General features: G+C 54.4%; 4 protein-coding genes across 4 annotated transcripts; 1 reads left to right on the top strand and 3 right to left on the bottom strand.

The window, feature by feature from the left end:
* Nucleotides 1-707: 707 nt before the first annotated feature.
* Nucleotides 708-13,076, bottom strand: CGGC5_v009705 (E3 ubiquitin-protein ligase TOM1-like; the record flags this gene model as incomplete). Its single annotated transcript, XM_032021810.1, has 5 exons — nt 708-802; nt 859-5,133; nt 5,184-5,738; nt 5,787-12,966; nt 13,029-13,076. The coding sequence occupies 5 exons, from the start codon at nt 13,074-13,076 to the stop codon at nt 708-710; spliced, it is 12,153 nt and encodes a 4,050-aa protein (XP_031881245.1).
* A 4,929-nt stretch (nt 13,077-18,005) lies between these two features.
* GYP5 (GTPase-activating protein GYP5) lies at nt 18,006-20,981 on the top strand (the record flags this gene model as incomplete). Its single annotated transcript, XM_032021811.1, has 4 exons — nt 18,006-18,101; nt 18,219-18,600; nt 18,661-20,861; nt 20,919-20,981. The coding sequence occupies 4 exons, from the start codon at nt 18,006-18,008 to the stop codon at nt 20,979-20,981; spliced, it is 2,742 nt and encodes a 913-aa protein (XP_031881246.1).
* Nucleotides 20,982-21,836: 855 nt separating this feature from the next.
* Nucleotides 21,837-22,957, bottom strand: RPS8B (40S ribosomal eS8 domain-containing protein; the record flags this gene model as incomplete). Its single annotated transcript, XM_032021812.1, has 4 exons — nt 21,837-22,393; nt 22,461-22,473; nt 22,521-22,535; nt 22,805-22,957. The coding sequence occupies 4 exons, from the start codon at nt 22,955-22,957 to the stop codon at nt 21,837-21,839; spliced, it is 738 nt and encodes a 245-aa protein (XP_031881244.1).
* Nucleotides 22,958-24,048: 1,091 nt separating this feature from the next.
* CGGC5_v009708 (Satratoxin biosynthesis SC1 cluster protein 4) lies at nt 24,049-25,628 on the bottom strand (the record flags this gene model as incomplete). Its single annotated transcript, XM_032021813.1, has 8 exons — nt 24,049-24,566; nt 24,622-24,683; nt 24,736-24,857; nt 24,912-25,163; nt 25,219-25,286; nt 25,340-25,376; nt 25,427-25,446; nt 25,502-25,628. 8 exons carry the CDS (start codon nt 25,626-25,628, stop codon nt 24,049-24,051), a joined length of 1,206 nt encoding a protein of 401 aa, XP_031881307.1.
* Between the last annotated feature and the right edge of the window lie 1,806 nt (nt 25,629-27,434).

Raw genomic sequence — 27,434 nt, forward strand, 5'->3', positions numbered from 1 at the left:
CTCGGCTCTCTTCACCTTTGACCATCTTTTGAGCGCTGGTCACACAAAGTCTTTCTCCAAAGAGCTCTGTACCAGATGAACCACTCTAAATGCACTTTGTAAGCAATGAAATTGGGATTTACAGAAGAGAGAACAAGCCACGTTCCCACTCAGCAACGCCAGTAGTTACTTCCCTATTCTGACTTTCGTATGGCTTGCTCACTTATAGTAGATCCATGCCTTTTCCCCTTCGACCTCTCCTCTTCGGAAAGGGCCGGGCTGGTCGTCAAGCTTTTGACCACTCAGATGGATTTTGGGGTAGCAATTTAGCTGCAGCCATCAACCGTCGAAGTTCTGTCACAAACTTTGATGTACCATGGCACAGAACCAGGAATTGTCATCTAATAGACTTGTTGAGTACTCTACATACTAAGCCACCAAACTCAAGAATACTGCCTTGTATCCCAAACGGCCTGCACTCCGCAAGGACACAGCCAGCATCCCGCGTTCGGGGCCGAAACAAAATAAAATGATGAGAGCATCGGGCCTTGATCGCCTTTGCCTCAAACATATGTACATGCGGCCCAGGGTCCAATGATGATGCATCTCCGCTGAATAACACACACAAGTCATCCACTCCAGTAACCGTGTCCTGTGTCGCCCTTCCTCAATAATGCAAATGCTCACGTAATCGCAATTACCATGGTCTATGTCTGCGCGTTCCCGTCTTATGCAAAGCCGAAGTAGTCGCTTCCCGCCGTGATGGCCTTCATGACTTGTGCGCGAAGCGTCTCGTAGCTCTCGTACTCGGGGAGATCAAGTTCTGTGTAACGCCGTTAGTCAACTGTCATTAATGTAATATCTATGGGGAACACTTACGGTTGAAGCATGTGTGAGAGCTGGGAAGGCGCTCCTTATTGCCGTAGTCCCGATGGATATTGAAACGGTTAATTCCATTCATGCCCTCCAATTCCTTGAATCCATTGAGAGGCACCTTACTGGTGCCGGTGACGAATTGCAACAGCTTAGCCCGCTCTTCCTTGTCAAATGACCGAATCGCTCGCCAAAACCACTGTATTTGCTGAGAAGATGGGGTGTAGTTGTGGTACTCCGTGTTGCTCTTCCAGTCATCGACGTCGATGTCAGGCAAGCCCGAGATGAGCAGTTCAAGCTCCTGCTCGTTGAAGATAGAAATGAGGTCGGCCGGAATGATGTCGTGGAAACCCTTGAGGAAGTGCTCCATCTGTTCCCGGACCGAAGAGAGAAGCTTGTGCTCCACCACCAGTCTCACGTAGTCGTGCTTGTTCTCCTCGGTGACGGCAATGTCTCGGCCGTTGGGGCACAAGTCTATTGTGCGAGTCACGCCAAACTCGTCGTCTTCAACGGAGAAGGTCTCGGTGATGATGTCGGTGATGTCATTGTCAAGCATCCATACGAGCGACTTGTAGTAGTCTGGGTCAAATGACTCCATATCCTTGACAGATACAGACTTGCCTAGGATGCGCTTGTAGACTGCACGGCTGAAGTAACAGTCGAGGACTCGGCCCTCGTAGAGAGCTTTGCCGATGATGCGTCCAATGAACTTGAAGAACATGAGATGCTCATCGTTGATTCCGCTGAGAGAATTGGGGTGGAATGTGGTGCGGTCGGAGGAGACGGGAGTGAAGAGTGCGTAGTTGGCGTCGAACATCTGTCTGGACAGGACCTGGAACCATTCGCGAGTCACACCTCCAGCGTCAACACCTTCTTCATTGTGGAAGCGAATGTTGAGTTTGCCGTACTTCATCTCATCGCCAGTCTTGAAGTAAAGCGACTTGAACGAGTCGTGGAAGACATGTTCGCGACGGACGGAAAGCTGGAGCGCGGGGAATGACGGCCGCTGGTTGCTGTTGGACCGGCTGTGGACGCTGCGGTTGAAGTAGTTCCGCTTGTTGTCGAACTCCAATACCTTGGGATTCTTGACGAGGAGCGCAAAGGTTCCCGACATGAGCTTGGGGCTATTTCGCACGAGCTCGTTGAGGATGCGGCGATGGTCCTCTGTGAAGGTGAAGAAAAGACCAGCCATGCGGTTCTCTGGGGGAGGACTGGAGAGCAGCATCTCCTTGCTTGATTGAGCCTGCGCCTGAGGATCGTCGTTCATGGCGGTGTTCTTACACACCACCATGAGTGACTCGATAAGAGGCAGCAGAATCGTGGCAACATTGACCATGTTCTCCCTCTGGCGGATGGCGCTGAGACAAGCGCTTAGCTTTTCCCACATGGTGGAGAAAGTAGAGTTGTGATACAGGGAGGTAACGAGGTCCTGCTTCTCCGTCTTGCTTGCCTCAGCCTCCTCATTACCGGTCTTCTTCTTGCTATCAAAGAGATGGTCCAGGGCAGTCAGTACACGAAGAAGCTTGTTCTGCTCAGATGCTCCAGGAGAGAACTTGGCAAGAGCGACCCCTTGGATCTCGGTTCCTGAGGTTGCCTTCTCAATATGAGGAAGAAGTTCGTCAAGATCCGCGACAATGTTCTCGCTAAGAAGACGAGCTTGGCGGACCAACTCTTGTCCGAAGGTGGCCTTGGCTCCAGGAATGGCAGACAAGTTCTTGATGGCTGAGATGGTGTTTTGGAAAGTCTTGGAGCTGCATTCACGAGCCACGAAGATCTTGACAACCAGCGTTAGGTTGTGCGGCGGAATGATCGGGACTTGCAGCTGCCTCGGCCCCTTTTGGCTTGCGTCCGACTTGTCGTTGCTCTTCGTGCTCTCTGCCTCCCCAGCAGCCTTGGGTTCTTTGCTGTCGACAGCGGCAGGAGGCTCTGTGGCCGTCTCAGCTGACGGGTGCTCTGTGGATGGTTCACCAGCCTCTGCTGCGTTCTCCGCGGCCTTCTTTTTCGCGTCTCGGGCGGCTCTCTCTTGCGCATCCTTGCGTCTTCGCTCCATGGTTGCCAGGGGCACAGTGATCTTATTCAACAAATCGGCCAAGTATGCCATGACCACTGAGCTCTCCATGACCAAATCTCTGTCGAGGAGAGTGAGAAGGGAGTTGATAGCGTACTTGTGAGACTTAGAGTCCTTGGTCTTGCCTTTGCGGCTGAGCGTGCGCTTGAGAGAGGACCCAACCGTTTCATGCTCCGTGAGAAACAGCATGGGAATGTGCGGGTTCTTCGCTGACAGATCCTGCAAAAGGTCCAAGCACTGGTGAACAACCATGAGAGGGGAAATTTCTGAGTTAGGCTGATGTTGTCCCGCAGGAATGAGCGATGTCAGAGTCCGCTTAAGATTCTGAGGCGTCCTCGGTTCTGTATCCTTGTCCTTGGGCTTCTTGGCCTTCAGAGAGAGCTGGCTGAAGCTACGCTCCACGGCATCCATGTCTGTGCTGCCTTCTTGGAGAATCAGCAAAATGGTGCTGATGACCTCGAGGCGGTTTTGACGGTTTTCACAAACATCAGCCAGGACGCTGAAGAGATAGTTGCGGATGGAGCCGATCTGCGAAATGAACATCAGACGCAGAAGAGTAGCGACTCCAGGCTTGTCGAGCATCTGGACAACTGTCCTGCGCTGAACTTTGTTCTCGTTGTTTTCCACAGAGTCAGGCTGCGGCGGACCAGTACGTCGTGCGGCTATAGGCGGGCTTCTGCCCGTGACGGCGGGATGAACGGCATGCTGTTGAGCAAGGAGGCGCGCTTGAGCAGCCATTTCAGGAGGCAAGTGGTCCATGATGTCCTCTCCTTGGTCCATGAGCACCTGCTGACGCAGTTCTGGAGGGAAAGTCAACAAGATACTAGCTGGGTCCATGTCCACTGCAATCTGGTCTTGTCCTGCGGTCGTTGCCTGGCGGCGCTGTTCGTCTCGCTCGCGCCGGCGGGCCTCTTGTCGCTCTTGTTGAACTATTTCGAGGCGGAGATCCTCAGGGAGGGCATCGAGGAATTCTTGGAAGACCTCGCCTTGCTCGCCGGCGGCATGATCTTCGCGAGCCTGAGAGCGCCGGGTGCTGACGGTTTGAGCGATGACCTCCTCTCTGAACTCCTCTGGGAGAGCAGCCAGGTACTCGGGATCAATGCCAAGCTCCGTCACATCGACTTCCTCACCCCTGATAGTTGTGAGAACACGGTTGGCATCGGCAGCCGCGTCGTCGGCAGAGGGCACAGCTGGCTCCTGGGTCTCAACACCTTCCATAGCATGTGGATCACCTGCGGATTGCTGGGCTTGCTGGGCAGACGCTGAGTCACGTTCGCCAGCGGCGGCAGCGGCAGCGGCAGCTTCGGCAGCGGCGCGTTCTTGTTCCTCACGCTCTTCGGCCTCCTTCTTCTCGCGAGCCGCCTTCTCTTCGGCTTCCTTGGCTTCCTTGAGCCGTCGTGCCTCTTCCTCAAACTTCTTGCGCTCCTCTTCACGGATCTTGCGTCGCTCCTCCTCCTCAGCCTTGAGCTTCTTCTCGAGCTCCATGGCCGGCGGAACAAGCTTGGAGAGGAGAAGATTGATGAGCTTTTGAGCCTTCTCCACGAAGTGGGCACCGCCAAACACCATTCTGGCTTCTTCTTGATACCGTTCAAACGTCGACTCCGGGGTGAACGCGACAGCCTGTTGAGGCTCGTGATACGTCGTCTCACGGCGGCTGTCTGCTCTAGGCTCGCGAGGAGCGACGTGGTACTCACGCACCTCTCCACGTCCGTTCTGCGTGATGGAGAGATGAACAGCAGGCTGTCCGCGCATGACTGGCAGGGATGCGACGAGGTCGTTAAGAATCGCAATAGGACTGTTCGACAATTGCGCACCAGGGCCGAAAATCTCGGGAGGCAGACGCAGCCCAATCATGCCAGAACCGGGCGGGGGTCGAGGAGACGACTCTCGGCCTTGACCGTTGCGGCGCAACAGAGGGTTCACACCGTCGTCAACATTGTTAGGCACAGCGCTGGGCCTGTGCCGCGGCGAGAAATAGCTCCTGAACTCTCCGAGTGGATCACGGCCGCTGCCAACCATAAAGCCAGGCGGGAATGGGCTTCGGTGTCCATGACGGTGGCGATGAACGTGATGAGGGTGACCACCAAAAGGCTCAACAACCAAGGTATCCCAGCCGAGAGCTGCTGGTAGATTAGGAGGTGGATGGTCGTGGGGGTATTCTTCTTCGTAGATGAGGTCATCTTCGTCCATGTCCTCGTCGTCGTCTTCGTCATCTAGTTTTCATTAGCGTTGTCAAAGGGTACACGGGAGGCCGGGGTCTCACCATCGTCATCGCGCCCGTCGTCAATGTAGTGATCGCCAAGATCATCCATGTCGTCGCCTTCATAATCCTCAGGATCCATGACAGCCCGAGCAAGATTGTCAATGATATCTCCAGGTTCCATGCCGTGCATATGGGCCTCGTCAGCGTCCTGGATCTCGGCTTCATAATCGACATCTTCGTCGTCGTCATCTTCATCGTCCTCTTCCTCGTCTGTTTCTTCGCTCTCCCATCCAGAAGCGCCGTCGTCATCAATGGGGTTGCCATCTTCGTCCACAATCTCCTCAACGACGTCAAGATGATCTTCCATGTCCTCCATATCGTCAGAGTCCATTTCATCGTCTTCGCTCATCTCATCGTCATCTTCATCCATGTCATCGTCTTCGTCCATAATGACCTCGACGACACCAGGTTCTCCGCGAAGACCCTCAATCTCACCCATCTCGCCAAGCTCTTCGTCTTCGTCGCTGACACCTTCACCGTCATCGGACACGTCTTCGTCGCCATAGTCGAGCTCGTCGCCGTACTCGTCGTCGTACATCTCTTCATCATCGTCCTCTGCAATCATGTTAGCTAGATTTTACCTGGATTCAATCAGGATCTTACCGTCTTCATCTTCCGACTCGTCGTCGCTTCCACGAGGCTCAAGCATGCCCAAAGCGGAGTTGCGGTAGAGGTCTGGCGTTTCCTCTCTATCGTCATCCATGTCGGACATTGAAGATGTAGAGATAATCTCATCGTCCGCGGTCTCGGGAAGAGATGCCGACGGGAGGACGTGGGAGCGGCTCAGTTCCTTCGCAGTGTCTGTCAACACGCGCAGCACTCTGAGTACATACTTAATGGCACGCTTGACGCCGGCGTGGCCCAAATCAACCTCGGCAATGGAAGAGGTCAGCTTGTCGAGGTAGCCCTTCTCATACATCATCCTGCGCAACTGGGCTTGCGATCGTCCCTGAGGAGAGTCCAGCGCACGTTGAGATGTCGACTCCTTGTCCTTCTCACCGATGATGTGGTTCATCAATTCGGCAAGACACTGCATCTTGGCGTAACGCGTGTCAATGGGCTCCTCTGGGGTAGCGGCACGCTCGTAAGCCTTGAGGATTGTGTCCAGAACGAATTTGCGGACAAAGAGCAAATCAGGCTCATCATCGTACTCGAAACGGTCGCGGTTCTTGTCGACGCCCTTTTCTCCAGTTTTGGCTACCAAAGCGACCAGTACTTGTTGGGCCTGGGCAGATGTTGCTGCTTTCTTCTTGGACAGGATGCTATCGCCGCTGTCGCTGAGGCTGCCCTGACAGAGGAGGTCGTGAATGAGGTAGTTAAGGACACTTGACCGAGGCTTGACAGGCGTGTTCGTCTGCAAGGGGGCGCTCCGCTTGAAGTTAATGAACTCAACCTTTGTTTGATTGTAGCTTTGGAGAAGTTCCGCAATGCAGTTGAGCAGGAAACAGCGGTAGATGAAGATGGGATGATCCTCCGCCTTGAAAACGGGTTTGGAGGATTTCTTGTCCTTGTCCTTGTTGTCCGCAACGTCTTGGCTGTCAGTAGCGACGTCTTTTGATGCGGTCTCCGAAGTTGAAGTGCTTGCAGATGGAGTGGCTTTTAGATCCTTCGCAGGTTGTGCTGCCTCCTTGTCGTCGACCTCGCGATAGTTGAGTAGCTCGCAGAGGAGGAAATGGATGATGCCATGGGGGTTCTCGACAACCGGGCGCTTTGATTCCGCTGGCTTCGGTGCATCAGCCATCTCCTTGTCGTCCATCTCGGTTGACTGCTTGACATCGTGGATAGACAAGTCTTCCGTAGCCTGTACAGCAGGCTCCACGCTCGCGTCCTTGACTGTCGTAGCGGTGTTGCCCTCCGTCTCAACTTCCTTGAGTGCTAACTGGTGGGCCCGCGTACTGCCCTCGCTTCCCGGAACATAACGAGAAAGCTTGGTTAGCTCATTAGTAACTTCCACGAAAAGATCTGGAGACCGCAGCGCGAGCGGTGCCATGTTGCGCAAGTAGGTGCTGAGATCCAGGTTTCTCTGAGTACGCTGGGGGTTTTCGAAGAGGCTGCGCACCTCAGCACGCATGATTTGCTTGAGCGTCTCTTCGTCCTCGACAATGTGTCTCAAGATAGACATGATGCTGCCAGTGGTCTTCGTCTCTTTCAAACGAGCGGCACCTGCCCCTGCAAGTTGCTTGGCCATAACAAACAAGCGCTGGAGATTCTTCTTTTCTCCAACCTTCTGCGCGATAGAGGGCTTGCGCGTGAGAATGACGATCACGCGAAGGACGGAGGTGGCAAGTGTCTCCTCCTTGCCAAGAACAGGAAGCAGACGAAGTATAGCCTCCAGTAAGTCATTGCGCTGACTGTCCGAGACGATTGGGTTGCGGGGAGGAAGGACCGCTGGCGTGACAACCTCATTTTCGTTGGCAGGCGGTTTCCATTGGGCCTCAATCGGCTGCTCATCGTATGACAAGAGCAACTCGACAATCAAGAGAATGTATGGGATCCAAGGAGGCAGTTCTTCGTTTGAAGTAGGCAGAACCTTGAGATTAAGGAACGACACGTACTCGTCGACCTTCTCTCTCAATGTATCGATGTTGCACTTGAAAAAGCTCTTTTCTTGCATCAAAAGAGCCAGTAGATGAGCATAGGCAGCGATGCTAGTCCCGTTAGACTTAGACTCGGTATCGTCGAATGATAGTGAAGTAAGGGCGTTGGCCAAGGTTGCGCCAACCTCATCCCGGACTTCATCATTTTGCTGGCGGAAGACCATAGCGCTGATGAGCTCCGAGAGCTCAATGGCTGACTGCGGGTGTGCTCTGACGATGTCCAGGGATCGGTCGATGAGGTTTTCTCGCAGTTTCGCCCGCTCGTTGTCGAGTTCTTCTTTGGCTGTCAACCGGGTCTCTGTCTTGGTCTCCTCAGGGGGGTTTGCTGGCGCAGAGGTGCTAGACCTTGCTTGAGTTTCGACGGCCCCTGCAGGGCTTTCGGTATCAGCAGCGCTCCACTCAGCCGGCGGTGCTGGCTCTGCCTGGTCACCCGGCCCTGCATCATCAAGGTTACGGTCCGAGACTGCTCCGGGCCTGCTGGCGAGATCCTGGTCGACATCGACAGCCATAGCGTCTGCGTCGGTGGGAGTCGTAGAGGCCGGTGCATCTTGCTGGCTAGAGGATCGCGATGGCTCGGGACGAGTAGGCGGCGCGTACGCATCCTCGGCCGGGATGGAATTGCGTCGTCCGGCCTTGCCAGCCTTGTGAAGGCGGCTGTACTCGAGAGCCCATGATTGATTGCCGTTGGCTCTAAAGACTGCCTCACGAGCAAGTTCTTCATCAGCTCCATCCTCAATCAAGGAGTCGATCAGCCCGGTGTGGTTATGCCAGCCAAAGGGAACTGCAGTCTTCTTGAAGACCTCAGACACGGGCTTGTCTCGGGAGGAGCCTTCGTTTTCGGCGGTGGAAATGATTTTGAGGATCTCGATGATTTTGGCCACCGCCTCAGGCCGCAGCTTCTCGATCAAAGTGGTCTCCCAAGTCTCGCGGATCACTGGGAGGACGGCCATGCGAACCTCAACGACAATCTGGTGGGAAATTGGCGTCTCGGGGCGTCTCTCGGATGTTCGAGGAAGAAGTGAGAATTGCGTCGTAGAGTCTGCAATGTTTTTGCCATTGACGAGTGCGGCAAAGAACTCGAAAATCTTGCCGAGTCCGAAAGAGGCAACCCTGGCACTGGCAGTGGTGCCCGCGTCGGAATCGCCAGATTCTTTGCACATCTCTGACTTGAAACGTCGAACCATTGAAGTGATGACCTCGAAGCCGCCCTGCTCTACGAAGGCAATCAACACCGGCATAATGATCTGAACTGAAGATCGGTCGGCAGAAGATCGGGACGTGTCCATCAGCATCTCCGTCAGAGTGTGGAGCATGATAATCCAGTAATGATACTCCTTCGCCGTGGGCTCAGTTAAGGCGACAGAGGGCCTCAACTGGTCGAGAATTGTTGCGGCAACTTGCCTAGCAAGATCGACATGCTTTGGCCGAGAGTAGCCGTCACGCTCGCGGCGGGGGAAGAGTGCCTTGCCAAGCTGCTGGAAAAAGGGAAACGTCGACGGCACCATGGAATGAAGAAGAATGCGCAAGGTTTCGTAGTTGCGATACCTGGACGTGGCTTGCTCCTGCTTGGTAGGTACCTTGTGCTGAAGACTGTTTGAGCTCGCAGTTTGAGCGGTGGTTGCGGCTGTACCAGATGCATTGTTCTCTGGCGCGGTACCATTCTCCGTGTCGACTTCCGCAGTCACTTGGGGAACCGTAACATCGCTTCCGGGTGCCGGCCGCTTCGCCCACCAATGTTGAGGAAGCACATTGTGCTCAGCACCTTCCTCGGCCAATACAGCCTTCAGAAGAGGTCCCAGTGACTTCAACAAGTCTAGATAGTAGTCAAAGACGTTGATAGCGTACAACTGAACCGAGTTGGAGCGCGGCGACGACGTAAAGCACTCGTAAAGTGTCTTGATCAGCGACTGTGCAGTAAGCAAAGCCTTGACCATCTTCGTGCCTTGTAGGACGAGGTCCTGAGTCTCCGTATCGAAGCTGCGTACTTCCTCGACCGTCAACTTGTCGTCGGGGCTGAGGAATGGGGCGAAGAAGGGAGTGTCCTTTTTGTGCTCGGCAAGCGGTCTCAGAATCTCCACCGAAGCTTGCGCGCGCTTAAGAAGGGACGGCAGACCAAGCACCGGGGAGTGTTCAACTAGCTGTGAGATGACGAGATGCAATGTTCTAGAAGCATGGGAGTCGCAAAAGTCATGCGGCAAACTGGGAAGCTCTGCAATGTCCAGCAACAGCTCAATACCACCATTGCTGATGAAGTATGTCTTGAGCGTGTTGTTATTGAAGTACGCCGAGAGGAAGCTGGACAGAGCGTAGACGTAGGGAGTGATGTCGTCGTAGGCAGTAGCAGACGGGGACGATTCATTGCCTGCGGGCTTCTCCGCCTTTTCTGATGGCCCAGCCGCATCCGACATTTCCACGTCCAAATCGGTCTGTGCGGCCTTCTCCTTTTCTTTTGACCCAGAGGCATCAAGACGACTCCTCAGGCTCTCGTCCGCTGCAACAGGCTTCTGCGTTCCATCGTTCAGAAGGAGCTTGGCCCCCCAGTTCGCAGTCTGGGCTTTGTAAATGCCGAGGGATCTGACTCTGGCAACCATATCAATAACCGCATTCGAGATCGGGCGTCTCAGGTGAGGATGATGTCTTGCAAGCTCGTCGAAGCTAGCACCGACATTACTGGCGAGATGCGGGTCGGTCTCCATTGTGTTGACGTGGGCGGGACTCTCAAAGATTTCCAGGAACGACTCGAAAGCTCGCGAGGACACCACCATCTTGAGACCGGCATTGTTAAGGCAGATGGAGTTGAGAACCTGCGGAACAACGTTGATCGCGTCGGATGTGGGCAGAATACCCCGGGCCAAAGGACGATCGTGTGAAGAGGCCAGTTCGTCCTGCGGAGGCGGGTGAGGTCTCTTATCATCAGATTCAACATGGACGGAAGCGTCGGAGGAATCGGGACTGCTGCCGTCCTCGTTGTCGCCACGGCTTGCAGCTTCCTGCTCCTCAGACTCTGGAGGGGGCTGCACAGCTGGCTGGTTTGTGACAGGCTGGCTCGTGATTGCCTCGAGGTAGCTCACGATCATGCCAGACTCGGAAATAGCAGCAAAGCTCGTGGGGTCATTGTTGATAAAATCGCTGAGAACGGTGACCGTGCTAGTCCAAAGGACCGAACCGAAGCGCTTGGTATTCTGCATAATCTCTCGGAGGCTTCCGAGCAGTTCCGACTTATCCACGAGGTTGCGCAAGAGTCTGTCGGTGTTACCGCCATAGCTGTAAGAGTTGGTCATGATGTGATGAATGAACTTGAGGACCCATTTCAGGGTCTGCTGCTGGTTGTAGGGGATCTCATAATCGACGATTTGGCTCTGGTTTTCAGGCTTGTTTCCTTTGCCTGCCTCAACCAACTGCTTCGCCTCCACAACAGTGGTGACCAGCAGGTCAGAGATGGCATCAAGACCGGAGCCATTGAAAAAGCTCTGGAAGGCATTCTGGTAGGACCAGATCAGGTTGTCAATGAAGGAAAGGATCATCATCTGGTTGCGCTGGGCCACGTCGGATCTTATCTTCAAGATCTCCACCAAAATGTCCATGAGACCTGCGGTCACCATCTCAGCACCAATTCTAGTAGACATGGCAAGATGAGTCGTCAGAGAGAACAGCTTTGTCCGCCACTCATCGACTTCCGTTGTTTGAATGCCGCGATCGGGCTCATCCGTCTTCATTCCAGCAACTGCCTTGCGAATAACATAGAGCAGGATGCCGTGGTTGACGTTGGCATTGAGTGCTGACAAGACATCCTGGTATCGGGCCGCGAAGTTCGAGATGGCCTCAAGCAAGGCCAGAACGATTGACTGGAGCCAAAGGGGTACTTGAATTGAGCCATCAGCAGGCGGGTGAATGAGCTCCGCCAACTGGTAGGCAAGCTGGTAACGTCTGGTCTCATCGTTGTCGTGACGCAGTACCTTCTCGACGAACGTGGTCTCTGGATGGATGTAGGCGAGATTGTTGATCGCAAGTAATCTGATGGCTAGGACTTGCTGCCTTGACTCGGTGCTGCCCAAGAGAGCCTTGGCAACTCTCAGCCGGTTGAGGACCTCATACTTGGCAGAAGCCGGCATGTCGGCCGGACATCTTGAAAGCAGATCGTGAATAGAAGTAGAGGCAACGACTGACTGCGGAATGTCAAAGATTCTTTGACTTGAGCTGGCGTGATCATTCGTTGTGCCGGGGCTCCGGACGCTCAGAGGCGAGGTGTCGTCTGCGGCGGGCTGACGGGCCGATCTGGGCGTGTTATGTTGAGATCCAGCCGTCGTGCTGCGTCTCAGAGGAGTAGGCGTAGTAGGGACACTAGACGCAACCCGATCCGCAGGCACAGGAACGGGCTGTTCGCGAGTTGTTGAAGGTGCAGTGTAAGAGACCTTGATGTCCCCCCAGCCATGCCAACGTGCGTTGTCTGCCGTCAGAACAGAGCCCAGGTCGTTGGCGAACATGACAGCAGCGTTCTTCTGGCTCGAAACCTGGGCCTTTTCCTTGCCTTTGGAAGCCGATGTGGGTGTGCTAGTAGCCACGGGATCCGAGAGGCTTACGATAGGAGTCTTGGCGAAGGGGAGGGCAAGAATGTGGACACGATCCAAATCGATCTGGTAGTGGTTACCCAGAAGTGCAGTACTGACGGTGCGCGAAGCGTTTCCTATGCGCTTGACGGAAGCCTGATACCGCTGAGCCAGCTCGGAGCTGACGCGAAGGGTGGCGAGCAGAATGGACAAGACTGTGGTATTGAGCAGCTTATTCAAGACCATGCTGCTGGAATAGATGCTCCGGTTGCCGCAATGCTCAAGCAGCACACGGGTGAAGTTGAGGACAGCCTCGATGAGTTGCCTGTCGCCATCTTGGTTGTATCCCAACTTGGAGAGCCGCTCGGTATCCCATGTCTCGTCGCCGTACGATTCGGTCTTGGTACCTGTGTTGAGAAGCAGCTCGCAAGCGAAGTCGCGGCCTTGAGGGCCCTGGTCGAGGCTGTAGGTGGTGCAGAAGCAGTCCAAGATGTTGTCGAAGCGGTTGAGAAGTGGGATCCAGTGGTAGAGATCACCTCTGGGGAAAGGCCATCTCGTCGGAAACTTGGCCAAGTGGTCTGGGAGGAGGGGCAGGGGTGTCGAGCATGCCGACGTGACGAAGTCCTTCAGCCATGGAGACTGGGTGAGGTTAGTAAGGTGACGGGCAAATGAGGAGGTCTGCGAGTTGGAGGGGAACTAACCAAAGTCTCGGCATGCTTAGGCTGCATCTGCTTCGTTATCTTCCCCATCGTGGGCGAGGGCGGCCAAGCCGCAGGTTCATAAGTGCAGCCTTGCTAGCTAGCCCGTGCCGTAGAAAGAAGTCTCGTTCGCGCAACAGGGTATGTCGTAGGCGGTGGCGCAAACGGAGTGGTCGCGAAAAAGGGTATCTCTTTGGATGGCGTCAAGGGATATTACGGAAGACGTTAAGAGTTTTGCAGTCGTGAAGTCGAAAAAAGGCGACCGGGTGATGATGGGAGAGCTCGGGTAAGGTCGATACAGAGAGGTGCAAGGCCGAAGGTGCAGGACGTCCTTGCAGGGCTACTGTACAAACAGCTTCGCCGAGCGGTCAGTTGAATCGTTGGCGGGGTACGCGTCGCAAGGAAGGTGACGGTGATTCCGAGCTAGCAGCAGGAGGCTAGAGCAGGCCGTCGATCGCAACGAGTGTCGGGTGTTGGAGGCGGGAGGAAGGGAAAGGTGGAAGGCGAAAGGTGGGATGAGATGTTGGAGAGTTTGGTGGAAAAAGAAGTTGCAGATGTCAAATCGGTATGGAAAGGTAGGTGCGGTTACAGTGGGCCCTTTGCGTAATAACAAGGAAGGTAGAGGTAGAGGTGGGAGGCACTACTAGGTCCCGGTCTGGCAGGCACCTCAGGTATTAGGTAGCTTCCAAGGCGGGCAGCTCTTCCCAGAGTGTAAAACGTGGAGGCACTTAATTTTTTTTTCACTCTCGGTTGGACTGGCCTGAAGAGGTGTCTAGGGCCAGTGGTGTGTTGCGTGCACCACCTCAGTCATCCATTCGATCAGCTAGAGCGTGTGTTGGGAGAGAGAAGAACCTGGAGCGGTACTGGCTCATTGGTTGGTGCAGACCAGACGGCGACGCAGATGGACGGCAAGCAGGAGCAGGCAGGTGGGATGTTTTGGCGGGCAGCAACCTACCTCCCTCGCCTCAGTAAGAGCCGACCGGGGACACTGTGTAGCAGTGGGCTGCCGGGCGGTAAGGCTGGCCAGGAATTCCGGCCGGACACAGTGAAAGCGGGACGCTGGACGGAGAAGAAAGAAGGATAGCGGGGGAGATGCGCGCACGGTCCATTACACGCTTGACTTTTTGGAAAGAACGCGGTCGAAAGAAGGCAACCACCTCGGTACGTACCGAAGGACCGAACAGCAAACAGGAGGGCCGGGACATAACCTCAGTCACATCGCACTTGCAGAGGCAATTACTTCTTTCCTTATCATGCATATGCTCCATAGATGTGTGCCTAACATTCAATATTCTTTGTCACAGCCCAAGAAAGAAGGAGTGAGAGAAGAAGAAAAAAATCATGGATAAGGTAACAAGTATCTGCCACCTCATCTCAAATTTTGGCAGCCCATATGGCAGCCGCTGGCCATGTCACTTAGCGGGGCAGCTAGCCGGCTGGATGCCTCAGCTAATGTGAGTTGAGGCAAGTACACAATGCGCTGTATTCATAAACCGCCTTGCTATGGTATCCATGGCTTAATGACAACCTTTTTGATCGATTTGCGAAGGCTGATATACTTATCATGGCTATTTCCTCGAACTGAAGCCCACGTCCAATCCGGTTCGCGAGCAATGGCCTCAATGAACTTAGAAGCATCATGGTGCAGTAAGGTAGAATATGACATAACACTGGATCTCTTGAACCCCACATCCTACGTAGGTAGTGTCTGTAGACCGGCGTGCAATGATAAATCACAGTCACAAAAACCCAACGGCACAGGCCAGTGTCATCATTGGCTTGTCAGCTTGTCTGCCTTGTTGCCCGATTCTTCCACTTTTAAGCCAAGCCCAAACTCCTCATTTTCAGACTAACTCTCCATTCTGAGGCATTTGTCTGCATGGAACTACTGGTACAGGTTTCGCATGGGCCGTGACGTATGTAACACCTTAATGCCGGAGAAGAGTGTTGTGAGAGAGATTTGAGAGAAAGTTCACGAGGTTCGCCTATGCATGTGTGTTGTCAGTCCTACTACCCAAGTTCTGGACGCTACCAAGTTGCAAAACGAATAAGACAGTCGTCTCACTACACATAAATCGAGGCCTCCAAGTCCTTCTTTATTTCAAGCTATCTTTTTGCAACCTACATTGTTGAAGGCTGCAGTTAATCCAAAATTTTCTTGGAACGTCGCGAAGAAGAACCACGTGTGCTGAGTTCCTGCACCCAGACGGTTGGCACGTGCAGGACAGCATTGGCTAAGAAAAGACAAGATACCTACTGTTATGATCGTGTCAAGACAAGCATGGATGTCTCATTCTTTATCCAAACAAGATTGGTTCGCCTGCTCTCCTCGCCATCAGGGTGTATCTCTTTCGTCTACCAGACAAAGTTTTCATCTAGCCAGGCGCAGAAGCGATCTCAGCATCAACATGAGTGAAGGCGCATCGTAATCTTATTGATGAGTCAGGCAAGTTGGTTATGGCAGCAAGCAGCAAGGCGCATGAAGTCGCGATGCCAACCTGGCTGTCTGGGTGTGGAAGTGTGCACAAGATACGAACAACAAACCACAATGTAATCCGCCATCTGACCGGGTCGCATCGCAACATAAGCTTGCGAAAATTTTATGAAAACAACATCTCGCATATAAGTAGAGTTCATCAAGAACTATTAAATAATAATGCTAGTAGTCAAAGTAAGCGTGCCCTTCTCAACGAGTTCAGACGATTTTCCAAACGCGAGTCAAGAAAGCATTTCGACTCGCGATCCATGAAAGTCACGCTTTTGACTCTTTCGCGATCTCATTAGCATAGTTTCCCTCTAGCTCATTGTTTCCATCGGAGCTATCTTCACATCTCCTGTTCATCGCCAGCACATGACATCGAGTGGCTGAAGAGCAACAGCCTCCAACCTCTGGATACTGAATAATGGCGCTCACGTGGCTCGCGCCCAATCTTTGGATGTGGCTGGTGCTGTTCGAAGAGGTGATTTGCGAGTGGCACTGCAACATTCCAATGCCGTTAGACGAGACGATGAGTGCCGGCGGCGAGTGTGAATTAACCAACAGGGGACGGTAGCCCCCACGAGCCAAGCCAACGTGAAGGAGGGAGCCTCCTTGAGTGCCAAGGCGGTAAAACGAGGTTGAAAGGTGAAGTCCAAGGCAACGGCAGCCCACCGGCTTCTTGGACGGCAGGAGAAGCGCCCTCGGTGCGGTCGACCGCCGAGCCGGCTCAACCAACACAGCAGAGTAGACGCGGCGTCACGCCGGACCTGCGGGCCCTCGGAAAGGGGAAAAGGGCAGGGGCGGATGAGATCTACCGCCGATTGCAACGGCGTAGGAATCTGCAGATCACACCAATGGGGAATGGCTGGAGATACGGGTGTTCTACTCTGGGAGCCGCTGGCTGAGTGAGACAAAGGCAGGTACCGGGCAGGTACTCTGTATCCCGCCAACCCCCCCAATGCTGTGCTTTCAGCGGCGAGCCATCGTGCCATCGTGCCATCGTGCCATCCAACAGACTTGTGCTGCAGGGGCGGCGGCTGCTGCTGGGCTGAACAAGCCCATTTGGAGACAAGCTCGTCTCGGGGACCGCCCACGCATGCTTCAGAGAGAAACAAACAAACAAAAAAAGAAGCAAGGCGTAAGTAATGCTTGGCCTCGTCAGCCTGCCTGGCCTTCGTGTCTGGTTGCTTACATGGAGACAAGCTGTCGTGAGTGGTGTCGTCCGATGTAGGTGGCTCGTTTACCTTGGGGAATAAACTCTCATTTCTACCAATATTCCACGAACGTAAGCATTGATGGCATTGATGACAATGCGCTCAAGGTCACCAAAAGGCCCAGACCGCTCGTTGAGGGCCGATGAACCAGCATAGAGATAGCAGTGATTCCGCCGCAGCAGTGCCACAGAGAGAAACAGGAGAAACAGAAGCTTCTGGGGGGCTGAAAAGGGCAGGAAGAAGGGCGTGGAAAATGGTGGGCAATTATCAAGAAACACCAAGTTCCCTGCCGCGTCGATCCCAGCAATTTCCTTTGGCCGGGCCTGGTTGAAGGGCCCTGTCGTTCGTTGTGGCATTTCCCCCTCTGAGAGCTTGTGACTGCGGTGGAGGGGACGGGGGGTGGCTTGCGAACCTGGAAGTTGCTGAGAGCCCGTCCCAAAGATGAGGCGGCATTGGAGGAGGAACTCGAAAGTCACGGCAGCCAGACCCCCGAAACAGAGAACGATCCCGTGCCGTAGCGGCACGCTAGCCTGCCACTGGCCGGCCGTTTACTGGACGTTTCCCCCCCTTTCCCCTCCCTAAGGTGTGACCCTGGCCCCCAGCGCGAGGCCGGTGGTGGAGCTTGTTCAGGGTGCTGGGGACCGACACAGGGGATACTTGATGATTTCGAGCGAATACGGGCACGCTTCTGGGCCACCGCAATCCACCTCACTCAATTGAGGTGCTGTCAAGTGAGAGGTTTCGCTTCTGAAGAGGGCCATGCTGATATTTGGTGGGCGCATAACAGCCTGTAGGTACATTTCCCAGGTCTCCATCTGCGGTGAGGCTCAGCTTCGATTCCCCGTAACCCCCATCTCACCCAGCCAGAAAGAAAAAAAAAAAGGGAGGGAGACGCCTACCTACCGTAAAGTGGCTATCAACCCTCGACTCTCGAATCCTCCTCTGTCCTTTGACTCTCAACTCACCCGTCGTCCTGGCAAGCGCAACGACACAAAACAACACAGCACATCCCCGCGAGCACTTCCTCTGCACCCCACGATACACAACAAAAGCTGTGTCCTGCAGCCTGCACCTTGCCACGAGTATTCTTCAGCAGCAGCAGCAGCACAGACGACACAGTGTACATTGCCGTTGCCCAGTGCTGGACCCCATCTCCATGGCCACCGCCTAGTTTCAAGTTCGACCTTGACCCGAGGACTCCCCAAAACCGCTGCACTCCTTCACGAACCTGTACGAATACCCCAAATCGCGGTCTGCGAGAGTTGACCTGCAATTCTCGACGACACCATGTCCCAGCCAGACGAGCCCGTCAAGTCTCCGATCACGGCTACCAAGGATAAGAGGCTATCGATCGACTCCGACTCCGACTCGGACAAGGAGAATGTAACGCCCCCCGTCCTCCCTCCAGACACGTCCGAGCCCTTGGGGATCCTCTCGGGGCTCCTGCCGCCGCAGCGGCGCAATCCAGTACGACATGGTTGGCTGACACTGCTGGAATAGTCACAGGATGATTTCGAAGACGCCGTCGTCGATGTCGCTGAGGTAGCTGAAGTCGCTGAGGTCGCTGAGGTGCGCTCCCTTACCACGAGGACGCCTTCGGTCTCGAAAGCACCGCCCACCGAACCCCCCACGGAGCCAGAGTCCCCGAAAAAGGAGGCAAAGGAGGCAAAGCAGGCACAAGAAGAGGACAGCAAAGTCGAAGACGACGCACCCCCTACACCCCCGAAGGACGAGCCGATAGTCGCAGACGACCTCAAGAGCGATGAGGAAGATGTTGAAATCAAGCGGAAGCCTTCTCCAGTCTCCCACCGACTTTCCAATACCTCCAATTTGGACAATGTCAATCTCGACGACGACCACACCGCCGCCCCACAGGAGCCAGGTGCGTTTGTTTCGTCGCATGAACTGATTGACGTGTGTCAATATGCTAATCTTAATGCAGCGCCCAAAGCCAGTAGCCCTCCTCCCCCTAGAGTGCCATCCAAGAAAATATCAATAAGCAGCATCACTGGCGCCCTGCCCTCCATGCCATGGTCGCCCCCCGCCGATCCGTCTCCCGCTAAATCTCCTATTGCACCTGCTGCACCCCTGCCGCAAGCCGTTCCAGCTCCTCCTCCTGTCCCCGTATCACACCCAGGTCCTCCGACAAGGAAGCTCACCAGCCCCTTCGCCTGGCTGTCACGAAACAGCGGCAGCAAGGAGAAAGAGACCTCCCCACCGCCCGCCGCTTCGCCTCGACGGAATACTGCCAGCTCCATCGCCACGTTGACTAGCAATCCTGAGATGATGCTCAGCAGGCTCGATGAAGAGGAAGGTGACGGCAAGCACGGTGTCGCCCGACACAGCTTGAAGGATCGCTTCAAGATGGTCAGGATGCGGGAAGAGGCAGGCATTACGCTCGACGATGACAAGACGCCCGTCCCACCGCCAAAGGGCCTTGGCCTGTCCACACCTCCCGCTCAGAATGGTGATAAGGAGCTTGGGGCAGAGCCGCCCAAGTCGCCTCTGCCAACAACACCGAACCCAGCACTGGCCCCCGGGACAGTATCTGGAGTATCGGCAGGTCCCTCTGACATGCCCGATGCCCAAATTGACTGGGACCTGTGGCAGTCAGTGGTGTACGAGGGTCCGGCCGTCGTTGCTCGTACGAGCGCCGAGGATTTGAACAGGGCTATCGCCACTGGTATTCCCAGTGCCATTCGAGGAGTAATTTGGCAGGTCCTGGCGCAGAGCAACAGCGAAGAGCTCGAGATCATGTACAGAGAGCTCGTTGCCCGTGGTACAGACAAGGAAAAGAACAGGAACAGCAATGGCACCCTCAGCTCGGGCAGCAATGGTACCCTCAGCATTCAGAATGAGGCAGTCAACTCTTCCGCCTCATCCATCCACTCGGAGCATTCAGCAGTCAACGGCAACGGCATGCCTTCGCCGAACGAGAAGAGCGCCGAGGCCATCGCGAAGGCTCAACAGGCTGCGACGGCAGCCAGGCAAAAGAAGCAAAAGGAGGATGCTGCCATGATTCAGAAGCTGGAAAAGACCATCCGACGCGATATGGGTGCGCGAACCAGCTTCTCCAAGTACGCTGCCGCCGCCGGGCTTCAAGAGGGCCTCTTTGGTGTGTGCAAGGCGTATGCTCTATACGACGACGCTGTTGGCTACGCTCAGGGAATGAACTTTTTGATCATGCCCCTTTTGTTCAACACGACGGAGGAGGAGGCCTTTTGTCTGTTGGTAAGGTTGATGAACCATTACCACCTGCGCGACCTGTTCATCCAGGACATGCCTGGTCTGCACAAGAACCTCTACATCTTCGAGCGTCTGCTTGAGGACTTCGAGCCTGCTCTGTACTGCCACCTTCGCCGTCGTAGCATTTCGCCTCACCTGTACGCAACCCAATGGTTCCTGACGCTCTTCGCATACCGCTTCCCTCTGCAACTGGTACTGCGCATTTACGACTTGATTCTGTCTGAAGGCTTGTCGGCCATCCTGCGGTTTGGCATCGTTTTGATGCAAAAGAACGCTGCCAACCTGCTGGCCATTTCGGACATGCAGCAACTTACCGTCTTCCTGAAGGACAAGCTCTTTGATGCTTACATTGACCACGCGCCGAGCGCAGGAAGCATTCTGGAGAATGGCTTCTTTGGCAGCTCTAGCGCCAGCCAAGACAAGGAAGTCTACCGTGCCGACCAGCTCGTCAGGGATGCCTGTGACGTCAAGATCACACCCGAAATCTTGAAGGCATACACCGCGGAGTGGGAGGAGAAGACGAGGACGGAGAAGGAGCGCGAGCAGGAGCTTGAGCAACTGCGGAACGCCAACATCAACTTCGCCGTCAAGGTGCGTAAGCTCGAGGAGCGTGTTGAGGCCTACGATAGTGAGCAAGCGGCCCTCGCGACTGAGCTTGTCCACACCAAGGTTGAGAACGAAGAGCTCAAGGACGAAAACGAGAGTCTCAAGGGCCAAGTCCGCGAGCTGCGCAACGTCATCGAGAAGCAGCCGGAGGAGCTCGAGAACGCCTGGAAGCTGGAGCGAGATGATCTCATGAAGCGCAACGCGAACGTTCACGAGGAGAACCAGAAATTGGAGAAGGAGTTGGCAGAGCTGGAGGAGGAGCTTGTACAGACGAAGATGCAGTATGCTGAGGTAAGCACAATCCGTCCGCATGCACCCTGTTCTCATCGAATGCTGACCACCGTCCAGATCAATTCTCAACATGAGACCCTGACACGCAAGTGGACGGACCTCAAGCGACAGTTCGCCTAGAGTGATTTGCCGATATACAACCCTGGCAGCCCCAGAAGCAGAGTTCATTGAACATCTTAATGTACAAAATTAATGATAGCTTCCCATGCAAATGGGGTTTCGTGTGTGTTTGCTGGCCCAACGCACATCAGGGCGGCAAGCTGGGTGATGGCGGTGAGGAACCACGAGCTGAGAAGCGGCGGTTGTTCATGTTTGATATCCCACCAAACGCACAGGAGACAACAACAGAGAGTAGTAGGAATAAGTCGAGGAGAATCATACATGTCGGTCAGTACATGTCCGGACACGGAGTTACAGTTGGAGCCCACAGACCCGATTTTCACGTAGGGTGCCCTTGCTAGGAAAAGGGAGGCAGGGCCGCGCAGGGGAGGCAACCGGCCAGGTTCTGGTGCAGTTTCTCTATACCTAGACACAAGTTACAACAACATGCACAATACATACAGAAACATCCCCATGGCATATCACTTGGAGATATTTACGATGAGTGGACGCGAGACAATGTGAATGAAGCTCAGGCGGGCAAAAACTTGGTGGTATAGTCTTTTTGAGTTCTTCCTAATAACCCAGATCCGTCCGTCGGCACGGTTTGATATTTCCCGAGCCTACATTCGCTGTAGACTGATTGACGCCCCCTGGATGCTTTTTTGACCAGACGACGTTTTAAAAAAAACCTCTTGAACACCAAGAACAACCGTTGCCCGATAAAAACGTTGTTTTTCATTCCCGTTACACGTGGCTCTTTCGTTAGAGAAAGCCACGGGGGCCATCTAATACAACCCAAGATTTTTGTTTCATTCCATCCCTTCCCACACCACGGTAAACACCATGCAGCCAAACTTACGAGGCGCGCGACATTTACTTGTGGAGCTTGCGCTGGTAGAAGGCGAGCTCCTCACCCTCGAGGATGTAACCGTCGCAGCGGCCGGACTGGCCGGGACGGGAGGAGACGACGGCGTACAGGCGACCGGCCTCGAACTGCTTCTCGAGGGCGTTCTCAACCTTGCCCTGGGCGGCGTAGCGCTCGGCCTGCTTCTTCTCGACGGACTTGGACTTCTTGACCTCCTCAGCCTTCTCGCCGGCGGCGGCCTGCTGCTTCTGCTGGCGGCGACGGCCGAGGGCCTGGCCGTAGTGGGCCTCGTACCACTGGCGGAAGGGGGCGGCATCGATCTGGACGACGGCGGACTTGGTCAGGGTGTTGGTGCGGACGAGCTCGTTGTTGGAAGGGTGGTAGGCGACGCCGATGACACGGGTCTTGCGGGTGCAGCCCTCGGAGGCCCAGGCGAAGTTGCCGGAGTCGAGACGCAGGGCGCGGTACTTGTGGTTGCCGCCGCGGGTGCGGACCGTGTGGACTCGCTTGGGGCCGATACGGGTGCTGGCACCCTGGCGACCGGCCTCGAAAGCGCGCTTCTTCCCTGTTGGACAGAAAGGTCAGAACGCATGCTTGGTTAGAGCATACGGGCTTTCGGATGTGTTACGCACGGTAGTAGGCGCGCTTGGCACCGGAAGCGGAACGCTTGTGACGGGAATCTCTGGAGATACCCATGATTGCTTATGCTGTTCGGAAGATGGAGGGGTTAGCGATTGTTTGTTTTCCTCTTGATTTTGGAGATGACAGAAGAGAGCAGGAAGGAGAGGAGAGGGGGGAGAGTGAGGAGTTGATGATGCTCGCCAGGGAGACATCGCGAATTCGCCTCGTGATCTTTTCTCGCAGGAAAATGTTCGAAGAGAACCGGGGAAATCGAGATATATCGCAATTCGCTTTTGCGGCCTGGCGCCTTTTTCTCTTCGTTCTCTCTCGTATGTGTTTACAATCGTCAACTAACCTGATGGTGACTCAGATGGCAATCGGTTGTTGGCCGTGGGGTGGTGGTTGTCGAGGTTGTCGGGGATGAACTTTTCGTAGAGTTCAGGATGAGTGGGAAAATTCGACATAATTGTGCGGGCTCGCTAGCTCCATTTCGCTGTGCACGGACCATGCTAGGGCATTCTGAACCGACCGTTCATTGGTTTGTCGGTGTAGATGGGTCTGTCCTCGGTGAGTGCTATCGATAAGCATAGTGGAGCCGGTTGACCCTTGCCTACATGCCAGACCGAAGCCTTCACCGAGGCTAAGAGAGCTTTTAACAAGCCTCCCCTGCTTGCGCTTCTACAGACGACTTCGAAGGGTTCTGTTTGCTCCTGGGACGACTCAATTTGATAAGTCTCTGGCCACCGAGCGGTACCGTAAGCATTTCCACAGCGACATGTGAAATTCTTACTCCTCGACTCCCTGCTAGCACACCTCAACCTCGAGCAACGGGCAGATGCTACCTCATTAGCCTCATCTATATCCATCACACATGACGAATATGACCTCGCCGGCTGTTTGATCGGAATGCCTGCAAGAGATTCTCATCTCATGTCTCGGAGATTTCGTTCGATTCTCGTTTGTCAACCAATGTTTGAAGCAAAGAAAAAAGGGGCGCAGTGGAGGCCTTCCCGTTCTTTCTGTAACACCAAGCACAGCGGATCAAGACATCAAATCCGAGCCGGATCCGGGATGTGTCTACAAGCAAAGCAGCCCGGTCTTCGGAGGTTGTGCGCACTTTGGCCGAACGGAAAATCCGGGCTTCCATCTCTACACACCACCAGACTCCACACCGCAAGAGTCGGATCTCTCAAGCATGGACTGTGTCAAACTGGCTCTCTCTAACGGCTTGACAGGCGAGACATTACATGCAGACATCGGGCACATCCCAAGTTGGGTTGAACCGCTTACAAACGCCAACAGTTCATGGGAGTGATCAATCGTCTGGTCGGTTCTCAGAGGGCGGAGAGTGTGTGTGAAAAGTTCCAAAGAAGTGAATTTGGCCTGTTCATGCAGGCATTGAGTGTATCGCGCAGCGACTCCTAGTATAGGGCCATAGGTCAAGCCAAAGTTGGCGAGCCCGTTCTTCGCCAGATGCTGTGTTTTATATACATTATAATAACCGTCAAATACGGCCATGCGTATGTACCAATCTTTGTTTTGCGTAAACCAAAAGGACCCGCCCATTTCGTCGCCCCGACGGGCGATGTGGTATCAAAATCAGTCGTCCGAGATCCACCCCGTGCCATTGTGAATGTTTCCTCGACTCTTCCGCCGGGCCATCGGCCTGCCGGCTGGGAAATACGGGTCCATGACGTCCGGTGACGCTGGCCGGACCTCTTGATGGATGTCGTTCTTCACCTTGATGATGCCCATCTCCACGCTGTGTGTGAGCGAAGGCTTGTCGAGGTCTAGGGGGAGGATGTTCTCCATGCTCTCCGTGTTGGTGCGGGTTCCGCTGCCGGTGCCGTAGGAACTCGAACTTTGAGAAAGTTTCCCGAAACCTTGTTTTGCCGCGCCACGAGCGTATGCGTTTTGGGCGAGGTACGGTTTCGAGCCGCCTATTGTGGTTCGCTGGTTGGCGTAGTAGTTCTTCGAAAACTTGCCCGTCGAGAGGCCGAGAGCCTTGTTCAGGGCGGGGAACTTCGAGATCAACGGTCGCAGGGAGGGGACGCCAGAGCAGATGATGAGGGCGCAGACTTCGACTTCTGACCAGAGCAGGGGATCGGCAACCAAGACTGAAATAGTCAGTTGGTGTTCCCGGTGTTTTTGAGGAACGGAAATAGTACTCACAAGTAACATCTTTGTCGAATGCATTGATGTAGCTGACTCTGATGACCGAAATAATACAAACCCTTGACGGAGTTAGATCTTTTCCAGTCTGGATTGGATATGGAAAGCACTTACAGCAATCCCAAGGAAAGCATGAAAATCACACCACAGCGCTTCGCCATCGGCAATTGCAACTTCCAGATGGTGGGAATCGGTTGGACGAAAAGCACCAAATCCGTCAATAATTTGATGGCAAACTGGAGGAAGTTAGCGCCATAAGTCAGGGATAGTTGCAATAACAGAAGACTGACAGCTGAATAGTAGAATATGGTCAAGTCTAGACATGTTCCAGGAATAGACGGAGTCCAAGCTCTTGGTATGGGATTGCATCTGAAGATGACAACTGCTGTCTCTTCGATGCCTTCCGCAAGGAGCAAGATCAGAAGAAACTTGTTGATTCTCTGATACATCTGGTCGGGAAGTAGCCGCAAGTAGAGAACGGTAAATGACATCTTCACCGTCACAAACGCCCAGATGTAAGTGAGTTGCGTGACGACTTGTAGCTATGCACACTATGTCAGCGAGACGTCACCAAAGAAGATTATCGGTTGCCCTAACCCTCAAAAACTCTGCAAAGTCTGATTTCGACACGTCCTGGAAGTGTGATCCCAAGCCGACGTTGGTCACTACAAGTTGTGTTAGCGGGAATCAACTGGGAAGAGCATTCCTTGAGACTCACTGGCAAGAATTGCACCGCAAAGAGCCATTGCCAGCACCTATCTCTGTTAGACGATATTATCGATCAAGGGTTTTTTGAGCATCTTACCCAGCTAATGATCACCAGTGCTGCCAACTGTCAGTGATGATTCTCGAAAAACTTTAATCGACAACGGGGACTTACTGTCATCCCACCCGACACTCCTCAACAGCACACTCCTTACGCATGTTCTCATCACGACAGTAAGCGTGATGAAGGTCATCAGCATGATGGTCACGCTCGCCGTCTGGCCGACCTTGTCGTCCGCCATGTTTGATGATGAGGGTTACACTGCAGGCCCAGAATTTGGTGTTCCTCTTGGAATGGATCTCGAGCGGACGAGAGCGGGGGGAACGGGCGGGAGGGTAGTTTATGATCCAGCCCGCACACAGAAGAACGGACTGACAAGAGAAGAGAAGGAGTCAGGATGGTCCATGACTGACAGGTGGTCCCCTACGTATGTACTGGGCGGTGGTTCGAATGCATTGAGCAGACACAACAACGAATGCGAACCCAGCACCCGGCCCTTCAACTGCTGTCTGATCTCTCCAGCGATGCTCCCAGTCTAGGTTGGTCAACATAGTCTGATGAAAAGAGATGGTCTGGACTGCCCATGTGCAGCCGTTCCACGGGTCATGCGTGCGCCAAAACAAGGTGTCGGGTCGGGTGGTGGACGACGAACCGGAAAGAGGTTGGACAAGGACTGCATGGGAACGAACGTCGTTCGACAGCAACGTTAGCAACCCGGGTCGAAGCGTAGGCTTTCCGCGGCCACACACAGTTGAGAGGGTTTACTTGCGAGCCCCTTGTCCGTGAGGTTAAACTTCCAACAGCCAAGTTTCATAGTCCAAGGGCTGGTTGATCGACGGTAGGGAAGACCGTCTAGAAGATCGGGCTCTGCAGCAAGATGGGCCACACATCATGAGGATCTGAGAGCCTGATTGGCAGAGCGAAATGCGATAAACCCAACGGCTTGAACCCGCCGACGGGTCGACCTTGCGAGAACCCACAGGGGAATCCGGGGAAACCGAGCGGGGTCTCAAGCTACGCGAGTACATCATGCACGTCCGACGTCCTGTTGTATGTGTGTGCGTATTGCCAGACCGTGCTCTACCCGTCACGGAAATCCAGAAGAACTTCGAGAACGTCTGCGTTTGCCTGCCGACTGCACAGATGGAGGGAGCCGCCCATGACTCGTCCGGACATCGGAACAGAAACATGTGTGTATCTAGAGAGACCTTGCTCAGACCGGCCAGTCAGCCTAAAGCCTCAAACTCTGAGAGCTTCCAAGAGCCTGGCACCGGTGGTGCGCTCCCGTGATCCAATAGCATTTGATTTAATTGACCGTACACCATTCGAGAATTCGGTATGCTCAAGCTGCAGTGGATGTTGTTTTGCCGTGCCGTAGATGCTTGCCTTCTGCTAGCTGCGCTGGCGGCAGCAGACTACTATGCATTGACAACACGCAGCCAAGCCGCTTCGGGGAATTCTGGCCATGTTTGTTACCAGGCTGCCGAGCCTCCTCGTCTAAATCCTCCAAACGCCGACCAAAGGCCACGAGTTGGCTATGACATACCAGTCTGTGCGTGCGGATTGGTACTCCCCGACGGGAAAGAGAGCAATTTGATGCCAACTAGTCAGGCTCATCGTCCATCGCGGACACGGGGACGCAGACAAAGAAACGGCGCTTCAAACTGCTTCATATTGTCATCTACGAGGGCACTTGCACTCCTCCCCGAGCTGTGGGCTGTGTGTTGACGTGCGGCTTGCCCACCCTTAGATCTGTCGAGAACTACTCGCGCACCCGTTCAACGCGCCGCGCCATCACTTCGCTCCGCGGGGCTTACGAAAAGGGCCGTCTTGATGACGGCAGAATGTCGGCGATGAATTGCTAGTGGGTAAAACGGCATGTGGGAAGAATGTACTATCCACCTAGAGTCGAGGCGTGTTGTGTGCCAGAGGGATTTCGTGTGTTGGGTTTCAGTCTTTTCGCTTACGCCGCGGTGAAAAGCGATGGCCTCGGGGGAGTACCGACGTCGGGATTGGAGGTTCGAGTAAGCGCCGTCACGCAGGTGCG

Source organism: Colletotrichum fructicola (assembly GCF_000319635.2).
Source record: "Colletotrichum fructicola Nara gc5 chromosome Unknown KSG_Nara_v1_contig05, whole genome shotgun sequence".
Taxonomy (NCBI): domain Eukaryota; kingdom Fungi; phylum Ascomycota; class Sordariomycetes; order Glomerellales; family Glomerellaceae; genus Colletotrichum; species Colletotrichum fructicola.